At 40.8% G+C, this 17,775-nt stretch overlaps 1 protein-coding gene across 1 annotated transcript in view; it reads left to right on the top strand.

The window, feature by feature from the left end:
• The window catches only part of DNAH8 (dynein, axonemal, heavy chain 8), a 262,658-nt gene that overhangs the window by 42,456 nt on the left and 202,427 nt on the right, over positions 1 to 17,775 (top strand). The window contains exons 14-23 of the mRNA XM_015422004.1: positions 1,611 to 1,730; positions 3,088 to 3,223; positions 3,431 to 3,618; positions 4,515 to 4,595; positions 6,496 to 6,612; positions 7,523 to 7,639; positions 9,589 to 9,694; positions 13,669 to 13,682; positions 13,870 to 13,885; positions 14,055 to 14,167. Coding sequence (XP_015277490.1) covers positions 1,611 to 1,730; positions 3,088 to 3,223; positions 3,431 to 3,618; positions 4,515 to 4,595; positions 6,496 to 6,612; positions 7,523 to 7,639; positions 9,589 to 9,694; positions 13,669 to 13,682; positions 13,870 to 13,885; positions 14,055 to 14,167 — 1,008 coding nt within the window. The remainder of the gene's footprint in view (positions 1 to 1,610; positions 1,731 to 3,087; positions 3,224 to 3,430; positions 3,619 to 4,514; positions 4,596 to 6,495; positions 6,613 to 7,522; positions 7,640 to 9,588; positions 9,695 to 13,668; positions 13,683 to 13,869; positions 13,886 to 14,054; positions 14,168 to 17,775) is intronic.

The following is a 17,775-nucleotide window of genomic DNA, read 5'->3' as shown; positions in this document are numbered from 1 at the left end:
GTCCGCTCAGTTCATCCCCCCCCTCCTTTTCTTTTTCGCTTGTATAGATGGAGGATTAATCTCTTTGCCTTTTTCGCTGGGAGGGGGGGGAAACGATTTTCAGTTCTTTTTCTCTGCATTTTGACAACTCACAGTTAAGCCGATCTTTTCTTTTTCTTTTCCATTTTTGCGGATGGTCGCTTTATCACTCGGTGACGTCTGGTGGCTCCGCTAAACCCCGTTCGGGGTCGCTCACGCAGCAAGGTCCATTGGGGCAGGGCATGGCGGGAGCCTCGCTCTCCGACCTCTCGGCCGAAAGAGCGACTCCCCCCTAGTGCGCCCTAAAGCGCCCCGGATCCGAGCTCCTCTCTTCTGAGGGGCTCGTTCGGGTCTCCGCTCGCGCGGATTCCCTCCTCCACCGCGGGCGGGCGAGGCGCCCTCGGGAGCGACCCGAGGAAGCGTCCGCCATGCGCGGGAGCCAGACCGGAAGCCTCTCTCTCTCTCTTTTAGACAAATAAATATCATTAGCAAACAAAGAAATATCATTGGACAAAGAAATATCATTATTAATATCTGTTTTTACCCGTTTTGTTTTTATTTTTGGCAGTCTCATATAAAAAGCAAATTTGCATATTTCCCAGTAAAAACGTGTGCGTAATATTTGCTCATATCTTGTGGCTCTCAAACATCTGACATTTGTTCTATGTGGCTCTTATGTTAAGCAAGTTTGGCCACCCCGATTTAGACTAATCAAAGGAACTTAGATGACTTATTAAGACAGTCTAATTGTAGTTAGTAAGGGCAAATTTTAATAGGTGAGACTAGACTTAAGAATACATTTATTTAAAAAAATTAGCCCACTTTAATTTTGGGATTTTAGTGTTGTGGTGGAGGGCCTTTATGGTAGAAGAGTGTCATATAGCTGTAAATATATTAAAAAGAAAATATCAATGGTAGCCTTTTGTTCTAAGAATAGGTGTTCATTTTTGTTGTTTACACTCATTTGATTGTTTCAAAAACCACCTATATTGTGGTTTTGGGAATATGCACATTTATCTTTTATTCATTCACTTACTGACAGATGGTTAAAAAGGCAAACATTTGAGCAAGAAATTTTTAATTTGATTGGTTGACAACCCCAATAATGAATGGTTTAAAATAATATAGATGGAGAGGCAGAGAAGTTCTATGTTTATATTGATGGTCTGTGTTGTAAACCGTAATTTTACTTTATCAGTGTGTGGCAATGCTGGATTGGAGACTGGGCTGATTAGCATTGAAAAGATAGTAAAACAGAGAACAACAGACCCTTGGGAGAGGGGAACAAGTGAATCTTATGAATTTTTAAGCTATCTCTAATTTGGAAACAAAAAGTTGGGAATGTGTAGTGTCTCTAATTGATGTTGCACATAGTTATTAGCATGTCAGCTACCTTTAATTCAATGCTTCATATTTCTCCTCTTCTCTTCATTCTGTTATGGAAAATAGTATACCTTATGGAATTGCAGTTAAACTTCTTGTCAGAACATCGTCTGCTGTTTAATACCACACATTCTTGTTCAGTTCCAAATGCTTAGAGATTTAGCTACAGTTTTACTAGAAAGTATGTTTTAAACCTGTGTTTACCACAGCTTTATCAGGCTCAAAAAGATGATCCTCCTCTGGCTCGAAATATGCCCCCAGTAGCTGGGAAGATACTGTGGGTGAGGCAGCTCTTCAGGCGCATAAATGAACCGATCGACTATTTTTATGTAAGTTTGTCATCATCCACCTGAAGGAGACAAATTTGGTAAGGCATAAAATACTATGCCTCTAAAAACTGTGATCAAGTGACAAGAATACTGATGTTTATCATGTATTCCCAATTCTCTTTGAGATTACAATTGGAGTAAAGTGATATGGGACAGTCTGTAGGTGGTGCTGTTTGACTGTCATGAAAGCTAATATCCAACTTTACTAATGTCAAGCATATATTGAGACGTAGAAGATTTTGATAATTTAGCAGTAACCCTTAAGGTGTATATCAGACTTATTTTAGAATGGTTTCAGTTCTCCTGAATATCTTAAGAAGCTGGAAATTGCCTTTCGTGAAGAAATCCACTTTAATTGAAAAATCTCCAAGGCTTTTTCTGAACTTTAATCAAGTGATATGAATGAGCACCTTAAGCCACCCACAATTTTAAGTAAAATGTGATAAAGAGTTTTTTTGGAAATGACTGGAAAGTGGTGCATTGTGCATAAGTATTCCAGCTGAAGATATTTCCCATTCCAGATAATGAATTGTTTGAATTTTTAAAAGTTTGAGGAAGAGGCAAAATTATTGCTAGGGAAAGGTATGCTTTGTTTCTGTGATTATAGCACATTGCCCTTTTTTGTTGGTTGATCATTAAAGTTATCTATGATAGCTTCTTTTGTGCCTTTGGCCAGGATCCAAAGAAATATGATTTGAGTACAGGGTCGAACCACATATGCCACTACAATTTTGTTAGGTTCCATTTGCCAGCAAATTTGGAAAACGCAACAGTGGCCACAGGATTGGAAAAGATCAGTATACATTCCAATCCCAAAGAAGGGCAACGCCAAGGAATGTTCAAACTATCGCACAATTGCACTCATATCACACGCTAGCAAGGTCATGCTCAAGATCCTACAAGCTAGGCTTCAACAGTACGTGGATAGAGAACTACCAGAAGTACAAGCGGGGTTTCGAAGAGGTAGAGGAACTAGAGATCAAATTGCCAACATTCGCTGGATTATGGAAAAAGCAAGAGAGTACCAGAAAAATATCCCTTTAAAAACGTCTTATCTATTCAACTGTGGAATCTGCTGGAGAGTAAACAACAAACAAAGCTGTGCTGCTTATGTGTTTGCCCAGTATATCACAGGACTTTTGAGTCCATGCTTAGAAAAGCTGAAATATAGCACTGTCTGTAATTAAAGAAGCAATGATATGCATTATCAAAATCTGTGTAATCTTGAAAGGCTTGTAAAAATAAATCACATTATGTAATCTCCTAGACTAATGAGAGGAAGAGAGAAATGAGAGGCAGTATTCCATTAATTTATATATTTTAATATGTATATCATTGATTCCAAATATTTTAACAGAAAAATTCAGACATCTTAGCAAGTCCAGAAGGTAAAGCAGTTGTTCGATTGTACAATAAAATTTCCTATGTGCTGGTGGAATTTGAGGTACTCTATCACACAGCTTGGATGAAGGAAATTTCACAGCTACAATATGGTGAGTCTTTTGGTCCACCGAAAGTATTACAGAATAGTATCTTTGTCTTCCCACCTTGGCTTTGGACAATTTTGCAAATTTGTACAACAGGAAAAAGTTATAGTTTGCACTTATTTATTTATTATTTATTTTTTTATATTTATACCCCGCCCTCCCCGCGAACAGGCTCAGGTCGGCTATAATTCTATAATATTTTTGCATTTGTAGCATTACAAGTAACACTTTTGGTACGGCATCCTGAAACTGGAAAGCTACTAGTTAATTTTGACCCCAAAATCTTAGAGATTGTCCGAGAAACGAAGTGTATGATAAAGATGGGACTTGACGTACCAGAGCAGGCAAAGAGGATAGTTAAAATTGAAAGTGAGGTTAAGACAAACAAATTACGTTTGGAGGTATGTAAAGAATTAACCACTGATATATTTTTTAGAAGTATCATATTAACATATTTCTTTGTATGACAATTTAGACTTTATTCCACTAGTCTTGCTAAGAGATTGTTCATTGACTGTTAATTGTTATCCTGAACAGACAAAAAGATAGTTCATTTACATGAATAGAAATATCCAGATGTTTAGCTATGCTTGCTTTCACAACTTCCATCTGATGAAGTAACTTCATTGGCTTTTTTATGGTATAGAGCTTATTCACATAGCTGAACATTTCACCTTATGTGTCACTTGCTATGAAGCATGTTCATCTCAGTTATGAGTTTAGTTTCATGTCACAAATTTTAAGTGACAAAAAGGTTTAAAAAATGCAGACCCTTCTAATAAGCATGATGTCTTGAACTGTGCAAGTTCAAATTTCAGTCTTCTCTCCATTGGGGAAATATCTTAAATTTTGATACCTGTCAATGAAAACAAACTGTCTTATAGTTTTGTGTGTATTTTGTGTGTGTGTATACACATACACACACAAACACAGGTTAGTGTATTGGACTAGGATCTGGGAAATCCAGGTTCAGATCCACATTCTGCCATAGAAGCTTGCTGGGTGACCTTGAGCCAGTCACACCCTTTCAGTCTAACCTATCTCACAGGGTTGTTGTAAGGATAAAGTGGAGAAGGAGAGTGATGTAGCCAGATATGGTCCCTGTTGGATAGAAAAGTGGGATATAAATGAAGTAAATAAATTAATGTTAAATTACATTTTATATTAAAATTTCACTGAATAATTTATGTGTAGCCCAATGCTCCATTTTTCTTCAAACGACTTACTTTTTGCACAAGCATACTTTGGTGTCTTTTTTAAATTCTTTACAATATTGAACATTAATTTTAATTCACAGGGTATTCTTGCATGTTATGAAAATTTGTGCCAGGAAGTGCCAACTGTGTTTGTAAATTTGATGGCGCCAAAAATGAAGAAGGTGAGTCACGGTAATTTAATTCAGCAGAATATACTCACTGTGTGTGTAAGGTACATATGTGCTCATAGACACATGTGGCAGGGTGTGTATGTATTTATTCAATATGGTGTACCTCAGGATGACATGGTCTTCATATCAGCCATGGGGCTGTTAACGTAGTTCTCACATGTATAGTAGTAGGATATATGCTTGATTTGGGTTTTATTTGCAGTTAGAGCTAGACTGGTATAAAGGCATGGGCCCCTGTCCATGGGCTCAGGAGAGTCCCCACAGAAGTGTGCTGTAGCTTTGAATTTGAAGTATACATTACCATCTCAAGAAGAATGCATGGAAGACCATTAAGTTCAAAGACTAAAGCTACCTCCCTGTACTACTGGTCCAGTTCAAAGTGGTTTGGGTGCGGAGGATATCTCAGAGATTCTTTTGTTACAGATGAACCATTACCTGATAAAGTTTAGATTCACAAAGACTTGGAATCCCTGCAGGGGTGGGCAATTTACTTTGTGGCTGTGATAGTGGTGAAGCTTCTCTACAACATGCCTGTGTAAAGCTATTCAGTGGATCGGTTCCAGGTGGTGAGGGAGCTTTTGAGATTGGCCCCTAATAATATCAACATGGCCCGCACAACACAGTACTGTGACTTACATACTGAGCTTCTCTTACATTCATTTTATGATTTATTTTTGTGGGTTTTGTGTGTGTGTGTGTGCTTGTATGCCTGGAAGTCATAGTGACTTCTGGCGACCCTTAGTGGGGTTTGAACATCTCAGAGAGGTGGCTTGATTGCCTGCCTCTGTGTCCGGAGCTCTGGTATTCCTTGGGGATCTCCCTTCCAATTATTTGCCAGGGTCAGCCCTGCTTAGCTTCCGAGATCTGTCAAGATCAGGCCTGCCTGGGCTATCCAGATCAGGGTGCTTCTCTTACATTCATGGTGATCTGAGTGCCATTGCTGTAGCAGATCAGAGCAGTCTCAGAATGTACTGTCATGCATTTCCCCAGTGGGACAAATAGCATCTCCCCCCACCACCACCACTGTTTGAGGTCAAGGAAATGTTGTCAGTGTGTGCTTGAGGGAAGGCTGAAGACCCTTTTCCACATGTTGCAGTCTTGTGATCCAAACTGGGCACTCTAGGTGCAGAAGCTGGTAGTTTGGGATCATCAACATGCTTACAATGCCCAGTTCAGTTTACTTAACTGAGTCAGATGAGAAAGTGGATGTTGTTGATTTATTGATGTTTGCAATTGAAGTTTGCACAAATCAATCTTATTTAGATGGGTTCACCCTCTCTCTTAAAGAGCATGTGAGCAGTTTGGTAGTGATTTTGATTCAGGACTGCAGGTGGTACAGATCTCCTCTGTGATATGTGGGGTATTTCACCAATGTTGGTTGTTGCAGCTTGTGGCCTATCTCGATATGCAGAATTTGGCAACAGTTATCTAGGCTCTGGTTACATCCAATTGGGACTACTCTAAACCATTCACATGGGGCTACCTTTTAAGACAGTTTGCAAAATTCATAATGTAGTTGTTAGGCTGCTAGCAGGTATCATGCTTGGGAAACACATCTTGCCATATTTAAAATCATTACACTGCCAGTTTGCTTGCAAGTGCAATTCAGAATGCTGCTGCTGACCTCTAATGCCCTATATGGCCTGCGACTAGGGTACTTGAAGGATTGGCTTCTCTTGCCATGGACCTGTTCCCCAGCTGAGGTCACCACATTCTGAATGCATCGATTTAAAAAGTTTGTCTGATACATAATTTAATGCTACAGAGAGATGCTAAGATAATATTAAATTAAAATTAAAATGGGTATGTTAGACATTTGATATTCATGATTGCTTGTGTACTACAGTCCCACTAAATGTTTATTTTTCTTGGCCCTGTCTGTTTTCTTTAGGTGGAATCTGTATTGCGACAAGGACTTACTATTTTAACATGGTCATCTTTGACTTTAGATAGCTTCTTTCAAGAAGTTGATGAAGTCATGAAAATGTTTAATCAGCTTTTGAAAAAGGTAAACATATTTTCCAGTGTCAATTGGTTTAAATATGCTTTTTATCTTATAGATAAACCTTCTATAACTAACCTTCTATAACTGTAGCTTCTATAACCCCAAATGCTTACAAGACAGGTGGAACCATAAAATAGTCAAGATACTTGTATTTGAAATTTTTGTTTAGATTGATAATATGAGATTTTTTTAAAAAATGGAGTAATACTGTTGACATATAGGAAGGATGTGTTCCTTAGTACTCGTTTGAATAATATAAAATTGAACAAAATATGCCAAGCAATTACTTACTTCTTGATTACTGTTTTCATAACCGGAGTCATAAACAGCTAACCCTCACCATACAAAAGGAGCACATAAAAATTACTACGAAAGCTATCATGTAGTTATATGCCAAGCAATTATTTAAACAGGGCGAAGCCCACGATTCCCCACTAAAAATGTTATGTGAGGCAATTTTAAAACACTTAGGGATAAATGTAAAAGAGAGAGGATTTGAGTATAAAGAGCCTAAACTAGGCATCCTTGAGCAACCCCCAGGTTTGGTTTATGTCATGTCTGCTTCTGGTGATTTTGGAGGGCATTCCTTGATGGGAAATTTACACCACTTGTGACTAAGCCTCTTCACCAAGTTGTTTTCTGCATCAGCTCCTATGCAGTCAAAAACAGTTGGGAAGAGAATTCAAACTACCTCCATGCACTGCTGCAATTGTGGAAAGAAGAATAAAATCACATCTCAGCTCTGCAAGTGAGCTACAGCCCCTCTTAACATTGACAAAGTACACTTTCAATTTTCTTTTGTGAGTTGGGTTCTCTCCTCCCTTCCAAGATCAAAATCTTATCAGACCACTTAACTAATGCAGCTACATAAAAATAAATTGTATGCTATTAATTTTTATTTTATTTATTGTAGATTAATGACTTGTGTGAAATCCAGATTGATTTAACAATGAAAGACATATCGAATACTCTTTTGCTTGTATTACCAGACAGTGCTACAAAAGTGGAGGATTTATTGGCACGCAATGAGGTATCCATATTTCTTTTTCTAGTTTCTTTAACATAAATGTTATAACACATATTTTATTTACTGCATTGTTCCAAATATATGTTTTGTTATCACAGTATTTACTAATCTGAATGTAGCAAAATGTTTATAAATGAAACAATATATATTAATAGTTTGCCACTAGATGGCATACATCTCCTGAATCTTCAGGTTTTAGTATTACTGTTTTGACACTGAGATCTTCACAGAGATATTTGTTATTCAGGTGAGCGAGTCACTAGCTTTGAAGCATGGTCCTGTAATTTGGGAACCGCAGGATTGAGAAAGGAAATGTTACGTTACATTACAGTGGATCCTGCTTCAAATCTCTTTCATGAATTGGTGTTCTTCATATCACTTCATAGCATATGAAGTGTGTTCTCCTTCTTGTTCTAGCAATCCAGATCAACACAAGAGTTAGTTCAATATTGAAGTCCCTTATGGGACAATCTTTCTGAGGCTGTTAGAAAGCCCCCCACACTTGTTGCTCAAGCAAACTGCTGGGGGAGGTGGAGGCAAGAGCCTTTCTTTCCCCTGTGGCTCTATTCCAAGCCCATTTGGGATTTTAAAAAAAGAAATAAGTTCCTACAGCCTGCCTGCCCTTGTCCCACCCTCAATTGGCCAGGCACTTTGTATCACGTGGGACTTGGGGGAGGGGCTGATGCTTTGCCTTGTGCAGGGCTTGGGCACTACCTCCTCCACCGCTGTGGAGAGCTCAGGTGGGTCAGTCACATCCCTTCTGCCTGCCAGAGTGCTTGCCTAGCCCAGGGAGGGAGGCCATTGGCTGACCAGAAGGAACCTTGATGCCCATAATTGCCAGTCCACCCTGGGAGAAGGAATCATGGTCAGGCCTGGTAGCAACCACCAGGCAACGTGCTACCACACATCTTATGTGATTTACCCCGGCCTGGTTTCTTGCTACTGTTCGATGGCAGCCACCCCATGAAAGCCAGTGTGGTGTAGTGGTTAGAGTTTTGGAGTAGAATCTGGGAGACCCGGGTATGAATCCCCAGTCTGCCATAGAAGCTTCCTGGGTGACCTTGGGCCAGTCACATTCTCCCAGCTTAATCTGCCTCACAATGTTGTGAGATAAATTGGAATAGAAGACAATGGTGTCAGCTGTTTCAGGTCCCCATTGGGGATAACGGTGGTGTATACATTATGTAAATAATAAATAAAGCTGAAGACTTTCAGAAAGAAAGATGGAAAGAAAGGTTGGTTGGTTGGTTGGTAAGTGGGAAGGAGAGAAGGAAGCAGGAAAAGGGGAGAAGATATGGAGCTGCAAAGAGGAGAAAAATAATGGTGTGGGGAAGGAGATAAAGGGTAAAATGAAGTGATGCCTGCAAGGCCTTGACGATTCCTTGCTAGTAATAACAATGATAGCAGCAGTAACGTCTGACAAGGTCACTGTAAGGTGCTTGACCTCCAGAATCACTATGAGAACCCAGTCCCCACATATTAGCCTTGCAAGTATCTTTTTGAGGCATACCATTCATATTTAAAGGATGGTTTTTCACAGTTTAAAGACAAAAGAGCTAGAATGCCTCAAATCAGCGAGCCTCCTTGGTTTGTTCTTAAATGTTTCCACTTTTGAACAACACTGGGGCTGGTAATATGACTATTTGCATTTTTTTTCCTGCTAGAAAAAAAGGCACCTTAAAGAATAAATCTGCTTTTGTAATATAAATTTTTATGCATTAGACCCCAATGCTGCTCTAAAGTCCAAGGGGATGTATATAAATTACACTTACAGTGCTTCCATATCCAAAGCCACTGATCTAGGTATTTATAAATATTAAATACATTCTAAAGCAAGTTTTTAATTGTAATATTTTAATAGCAATAAAATGCACAATTTTGCTCGAATGCTTCCATTTCCCCTTACTACGCATGTATACTAAACATCTTAAACTACCTTATGTCACTGACAGACATATACCAAAGAGTGGGCTGAAATATTAAACAACAAAAGCAGACATATAGAAGATGCTGTACAGGAGGTGATATCTATATTTGAACAAATTTATGAAGTCAAGCGTGTTAAAAAGCCACCTCTCAAACGATTTCCAACACAAGGTATATGTGTGTGAGCAAAGGGATTTCTTACTGTATTTATAGAAATGTGTAGTGGTTAAGTGCGCGGACTCTAATCTGGGAGAACCGGGTTTGATTCTCCACTCATCTACTTGCAGCTGCTGGATGACCTTGGGCAAGCCATAGTTCTGTCAGAGCTGTTCTCTCAAGGACAGTTCTTTCAGAGCTCTGTCAGCCCCACCTACTTCACAGGATGTCTGTTGTGGGCAGGGGAAGGGAAAGGTGTTTGTAAGCTGCTCTGAGACTCCAAGTGAAAGGCAGGGTATAAATCCAATCTCCTCCTCCTCCTTCTTTGTCTTCTTCTCTATTACTTTTCTGTTCTGTTGATGTAATTAGTTTGTAGGGCTACAAGAAGAGCTCAAATGGATCAAATTAATAATCCATTTATTTTAATCTGTAGGTGATTAATACAAAATTAGAGGACTGTTCAAGGTCCACGCAAAAATTAATAACAGGAGTTGGGTTGTTGCTGTTGTTTACTTCACCAAAAGCAAAAATATATTAATTCTGCTTCTCACTCCATAGAAGAATTTCATTTGCCTTACCATGTCTTACTTATTATGCTGTGTGCCCACTCCCCATATTTCATTTTCTCTTTTTTCTTGTATGTTAACAATAATTTTAATCTTTAGGATGACAGGAAGATACTACAACAAGCATTATTATACATAGATTTTTCTTTCTGTGACTCAAAACTTGACAACTCTATAAAAATTAAGTCTATATTTTCTTCAGCAACTGAACTTTAGCTGCTTCATCCAACAATCACGTCCCAATTTCTTTTGGCCACAGAATTCAAAGAACCATTCTGTTGCCAATTGTAGCTTGAGCTTCTGTTGGACTAGTCTCAAGATATTGCTTATCCAAAACCACTACAGCATTAGCTAACATTGTTTTGCGTGACATTTCAGAATTTTCTCTTCTTCAGTTATTGTTTTGCTTTCCATTCTTTCTTAAGATGATCCCCATGGAGTTAAAAAGATGTTTTGACTCCTACCAACATACAGCGATTCAATAAATGCATCACTCTGGATCTTGTTGATGAATTCCCAGGGACTAGCATTGTGGGGTAAAGTGAAGCAGATTATTCCAGCTGCCTTCCTTTTTCCTGGAGATGCATTTTTATTCTGGCCTAAGGGAGTAGGTAATTGTAGAGATTGGTTTGGCAAACATATCCATCATACCTTGGGGCTTTAATATCTAGCATAAGATCGGTGCTATAGTATTACTACATTTAGGGATAGTCTTCGGGTTCTCTGGCCTTCTTGCTGTAGCCCCTTCTCTCTGTTCCTCCCTCTCTGTACTTTCGCCATGGTCCATCTCTTTTACAGAGCAATGCCAGAATCCAGTTCATTGATCCCAACGCTAGGGCCACCATGTACAGGATCCTACCCCCACGCCTGCCCAGGAATGAGGGGAGAACTCCTGCCTTTTCACAATACAATACAACTATGCCCAGCTCCAACACCTCCTTAGAGATGCACTCTTAAGATTTAATGGTAGCACAGCCAGCTAGGCCCAAGGATTTAGCCTTAGAGTCAGTTTGCCCATCAATCATCACACAAGGTATAAACAGAATAAAGTTTATTCGACACAGAACTTAGCAATCAGACTAGAGATTAGAAAATAACAAAACTTATGGCCCTTTGGCCCTTAATAAACATTAAAGATCTACATAGTTACCAGGGTGATCCACAGGCAAGGAGTCCTAGTACCAAGTCCCTTGGAATAGTCCAAGTATCTTTAGAAACAAGAGGTCCATCTTTGCTAGTATGCAGCCATGTGTTGAGCTGCACAACCCAGTCCTTTGTCCCAGAGCACATGGCTGAGACAAAGCATTTCCAGAATAAGTCCACAGACAGCAGGTAACAGGAACAGAACAGCAAGCAGAAAATCTGAGCTCCTCTCTCTGTGCTAGTCAATTTAACCCCCAACCTCATTAGAATTAGCTGTGGCCATCAGCCAATACAATGAGATAGGTACTTTCCAAATTAGGTGTTTGTCATGGCAACAGGGTGGGGAAAGGTTGGGTCAGGGGACCATCCTCCTGCAGTAAGATGATCCCTGCTACGTGTGTAGTAGCATGTCAGCTATGCCTCTGGTCTTCTACCAGAGAAGGTTTATGACGGCAATTGAGCCCAAATGGTCAGGCATAGGAAGCTAGAACACCAGGGGGTGAGGCAATTACATTCCAAGAGGGGAAACTTGAAACTTCTAGGAATCACCCAAGGGGAGCATGAAACTCTATAACATCACAAGGGATATATGAAGGCTATGGGAATCAATATTTCTAAATATTTCTATACAATTCCTGCAATTATTGCTACTGATCTGACATAACTGACAAGGGCACAATTGTTTTTTGCTACACGGTATAACCAGGAGCTACTTAGATTCCCCCCCCCCCTAAACTGCTTGAACATACCCCTGCCTGCCATATCACAGACTGTTTTTAAAATTCTCACTGTCATAAGCAGTTCGCCATGTGGCATGTGGGGAGGGCTAATACTTGATTAAGAAAAAACCCCAAGCCTATTAACCTTGGGCTTGAAGAACCAAAGGTGATGCTGAGTGGAAGGGCTAGGGGCTCTGGTCACCCTGCTGGAGGAACAACAAACTGATTTGGATCAAGTATCTTGGTATGTGCTTCCAAAAATGAGTAGAACCCAAATGTCGTATGGGAGTACAGGGCGAGCCTCTGTCTGGGCTCCATAATGGCTTTTGGGAGTCTTCTGCAGAATGAATTGTTCAGTTTTTTGAACGTAGAATTAAATAAGATGTGAAATTATAAATACTATAATTTGAAATACCAAAGTATAGTAAATATACTTTTGATTCTGTGACAATGTTGTCTTTAACTGATCCAACTAAACAATAGTAAGCATCAGGCAAACATATGTGTCTGATAATTAGCTCAATGTCATATTACATTCATTAGTTAACATGTTGAGCTAGACAGCTTTTCATCTGCAGAAACTGAAAATCATTATTTGGGAAAAGGAAAACATTTGTTCATATCATCTGAGGACAGAAACTTGGCATATGTTCATAACTGCTACAGTCCAATGTAAGTTTAGGTATGCAAACCCATACGTTCTAAAAGTTTAAGAACACTACATCTATAATTGATTGTGGCCATACAGTCCTGTCCCCCCTCCACCTGCTTACCAGCTCCTATTTTGGAAATGTTTTGTCCAATCTATTAATTGTGCTGTTCTCAGTAAGCTTGTTGGCTTAATGTATGTATTACAATTCAAATAAAGGTTCAATTCAGCTCCTTTCAATGAAGGAGATTGATTTAGGTATTGTTAGAATTCAGAAACGTAAGATGACTAGAGCTAAAAGGACATATGGTATTAAACAAGTAATATAATTCCAGTGCAAATGTTCTGATTATACACATGGAACCTGCTTCTTGTGGTGTTCCAACCTGGTTCCTGCCTATTTGTGCTTGATGCAACATTGCATAGGAGCTTACATAGGGTTACCATATTTTGAAAAGCAAAAAAGAGGACATATTGCCTAACTACTTCAAACAAGTGAAAGCTATGACAAACTTAATGTTAAATACTCCTATTATTTAAGCTGAGATAATTGCTACTAATTAGGAATATCCTGAACCTTCCAATCCCAAAAGAGGACATTTCTATCAGTTTTTTTTTAAAGAACCCAAAAGAGACACATCCTCTAAAAAGAGGACATCTGGTAACTCTAGCTTACATGCATGCTGACTTAATTCACATGATTTCCACATAGGGCCAGCCCCCAGGTGGGAGTGGGGGATCCCCCAATTTTGTGGGCTCCTGCCCACTGCCAGCCAGCTGGCTGGAGGGGGAAGCCCCTGCCCCCAACAATCATGAGCCCAGGGGACATCCTCAACATGATGATGTTGCTTTTGCATGATGTCATCATGTCAGGGACGTCACGTGTGGTGATGTCGCCCCCCCATTCCTGGAGAGCTCTCCCTCACCCCCCCACTGGTGCCAGGTAAGGACCTGACACCCTGTTTTTACACCTCATTTAGGTGGTGTACAAATTACACAGATGGGGCCTATGTGGCCTATGTGTGTATTGGCCTCTACTGGAGCAGGATCCTACTTTAAATCGAGTGTGTGAAGGGCAAGCAGAGACAGGGCAACGGCAGCTCAGTGCAGCCCCTGTGCCCCATATTTGTAGGTTCAGCTTCTGCCTTCTTTAAAATACTTGGCATACACTGTACATCCATTGGTGGTTGATTTTGTTCTTTAAAATACTGTCAGGTTGTCAACTGAATGAAATCAGTTAAACTTTTGTTTTACTATAGAAGAGAAGCATGTAGCATTTGGAGGCAGAGGAATGGAGAACAGTTCTTCTGGGATTTCTGTTGTTTCTAGTGAGGATGCTGAAGACAGTGAGAAAGAAGATGAGTTTAAAAAGGTACTTCATTGCAAAACAGTAAAAATAGATACATTTTAGCATAGATTATTGAAAATGAACAAAATATACCTTTTGACAGTAAAAACTGTCTTATCTGGCATGCTGGGGTGCAGCCTATTCCATTGCTGCATGCTCTCAAGCAAGAGAAGATGGTGAACTTCAAGTAGGGTTGCCAATCTCCAGGTGGCACCTGGCTATCTCCTGGTATTATAACTGGTTTCCAGATGACAGGGATCACTTCCCCTGGAGAAAATGGCTGCTTTGGATGGTGGACTGTATGGTATTATACCCTGCTGAGGTACCTCCCCAAACCCTGCCTACCCAGGCTACCCGACAAAAAAATCCCCAGGTACTTTCGAACTCAGGGCTGGCAACCCTATGGAGAAGCAAACTTCAGGTCCTGTCCATAGGGTTGCTAATTCCCAGTTGGGGGCAGGGAATCCCCTGGTTTGGAGCCCCTCCCTCTGCTTCAGGGCTATCTGAAAGTGTGGGGGGTAAATAGCTGCTGGGTGCTTCATTATACCCTATAGAGACCAGTCCCCTTAGGGTATAATGGAGAATCAATCCGTGGGTATTTGGGGCTTGGGGGGGCTTTTTTTTGAGTTAGAGGCATTAAATTTTCAGCATAGCTGCTGGGGCCTCTTCTCAACCCCCCCCCCCCCCCCCCCCCAAGGTTTCAAAAAGATTGTACTAGGGGGTCCAGTTTTACAAGCCCCAGAAGAAGGTGCCCCCATCCATTATTTCTAATGGAGAGAAGGCATTTAAAAGCAATGTGGTCCCTTTAAATGTGACGGCAGCTCACCTGGATCTTGCTTGGGGGTTCTCACTCCCAGAGCTTCCCTCCCCTCTCCCTCCTGGTAAGTCCCCTGCCTGCTTGTTGGCCTCACCTGGCAACTCTATCTGTCCAGGACCCCAGGGGCTTGCATGGCTACTGGGAGAAGGTGGAGGAGGGGCAGGAAGTACTTCTCCACCATAGGCACCCCCCACTTGGCAGGAGGAGCAGGAAGCACCTGTGGTTGAGAGCTGGCCAAGAAGCACTTCCTGCTGCTCTGCTACTTGTTACTGCACATAAGCAGGCTGAGGAGGAGCAGTCAGGGCCAGTTCTCCCATTAGGCCAATTAGGCGACCACCTATGGCGGAGACCCTAGAGGGGTGCAGAACTGCCTCCCTGCGCCCACCTGGCCTCCTGGCTGCCAGCCAGATTGGAAAGGAGAGGGAGTCCAGAATGGCGCTGCTCCTTGGACACCCTTCCTGCTGCTGCACCTGCTGGCAGTGGTGGCAGCCTTGGTGGGGACCCCCCCTGTCACTCACATCTTTTTGCTTGCATGATTCTTTTCTCCCTTGTGTTCTGTTTTGACGCTAATACTTTCTGCTGTTCCCTTCCAGTTCTCTGCTGTCCCATCTTTAGACTCCTTTCTGCATTTTTCCAGTTGTGTTTTAGATTTTTCACCTGATATGCTAATATTTTTCTTTTTCCTGTTACTTTTGTCATTGTTTTTCCATTGGATCTTCACAGTTTTTCTCTGCTCCCTCAATTTTCATTTAATTGTGTGGCCATTCTGTTCTTCCCCAATTTTATCTATGTCTTTTTTTGCTTTGTATTAATCTCTGTATATTACTTTGTTTAGTTTATCCTCTGCTTCCTCTTCCTTCTTTTCAAAGATGCATGTTTTCATGTTTGTACTTTTTTCCATCTCTCTTCCAAATTTATTTATTTATTTATTAATGCAGTTTCTATCCTGCCCTCCCTGTGAGCGGGCTCAGGTTGGCTTACATTGACGGCACCGGTTGCCAACAAAACAATAAAACAGTATAAGATAATACAATACTTAATAGGAATATAAAATCTAAATCATAAGGTGCTGTTAATTATACAATTCATTGCTACAATGGCGCATTCATGTATGTGTCAATTTAGTCTTTCCCCTTTGTTCTGCTTTCTCAGTAAAAAGTTCTTTGTCCCCTTTTATCTAGTTTTTTCTCCTCTGCTGTTGTCACATAAATACATTCTGTTGTTGTGTGTTTGCATTTCTGTGTGGATGGTTAGAAAAACTCCCATCACCGTTTTCATTATTTTAGTTGAATTTCTTCATGGGGAATTTAAATCAAATTCAAAAGCATTAGAGGAAAGATACATTTTTATTCTAACCAAACCCTGTTGTTGGTATTTGAGTTAGGGATCCCCATCACTGTTCAGTTCCATATGCAAGTAACGGCTTTGAGAAGAGAACCTGTTAATTGAGTTATTAGCTGGAGTTGATGGACTTAACAAGTTGTACAGTGAGGACAGGGATTTTTCAAAATGCTTTGTGATTTTTCTGTTTGAGAGAGAAAATCAGAGATTGTATTACTTGTTCTCACAATTAAAAAAATTAGCAATTTCAAATGTTGTGTTTTTTATTCTTCCTAAAATGCATTTATGTTTGAAAATTGGTGGGTGCACGGGTGTGTGTGTGTGCCAGAAGGTAGCCTTGCCTAGTGCGCAAAAAAAGCCTGGGGCCGGCCCTGGGAGCAGGGACTACTTCTCAGCCATGGGAGCTGCCTGCTGGGGCCACTGCCAAGTGAGCAATGATCATGGCTGAAATCCAGCTGAGGAGCACTCCCTGCTCCTCTGCCACCCAGTTCCACATGAGAGCAGGCAGAGATGTAGCAGGCAGCTACTGGGCGAGTGCTGAACAGCTACATGTCTCAGCAGGGCTTCATCATGGCTGCTGGACACTAAGCACTGCTGGGCAAAGTTCCCTCTAAGCTGTGGAGTCCTGTGAGCCAAAATTCTACTTTGTGAGCTACTGGTATTAAAGTTGTGAGCGAGCGATTTGGCCGCTGCATAAATTAGTTTGCTCTGGAGCCGTCCTTCATGAGCTAAGACAAAAAATGTATGAGCTGGAGGCTAAAAAACTGTGAGCTAGCTCACACTAACTCAGCTTAGAGGGAACACTGCTGCTGGGTAGTGAAAGCTTTGGTAACCACCATCTTGGGTTAATCTGCAATCCCACTTCCCCCTAGTTGCTGATTAACAAAGCTTCTATTATAATTTGATGCCAATGATCTGGAGAAAAATATCCTGTTCCTTTAATAAAACTTAATGGCATGTTATTTGTCAACTGATGTTATTTAATTCCATGCCATGAAAAGCTTCAGTGGCCCATTTCCATGCATTAAGCCTCTATTAAAAGGAGATGACGTTTTTACCAGGCCAGTTGGCAACCATAACACCAGGTGTAGTAATGCTTCTTTCAAACTGATTTCACCTTTGAAATAAGCCATGGACTTTCCTCTTCTTTAGGGTATAACTTGTTCTATATGTTAGGTTGTACCTAGCAGGTAGAAAGCAGTAAGTGAACTTGGAGATTTAAAGCTGAGAACTGGCAGCTGGAAGAGGTTGCTGAACTCTTCCCACACCCACATGTTCCCCCCAAATCACCATGCTTCTTTCTTCTCCTCCTAGGAGAAAAGCAACTGGGGGTGGGTAGGGAGTAGGGTTCCCAAGTACTTACCATGATCCGGTAGGGGAAACATGCTCCCTGGCTGGACCATTCTTCCCTGTAACACACCATGCCATCACCAGGAAGTGACGCCGGGTGACACTCTGGCAATGGGACTGAAAA

Source organism: Gekko japonicus, unplaced genomic scaffold (assembly GCF_001447785.1).
Source record: "Gekko japonicus isolate JY-2015 unplaced genomic scaffold, Gekko_japonicus_V1.1 scaffold960, whole genome shotgun sequence".
Lineage (NCBI taxonomy): Eukaryota > Metazoa > Chordata > Lepidosauria > Squamata > Gekkonidae > Gekko > Gekko japonicus.
Note: the sequence above shows the minus strand (reverse complement) of the source record. Positions and strands in the feature narration are given on the sequence as shown.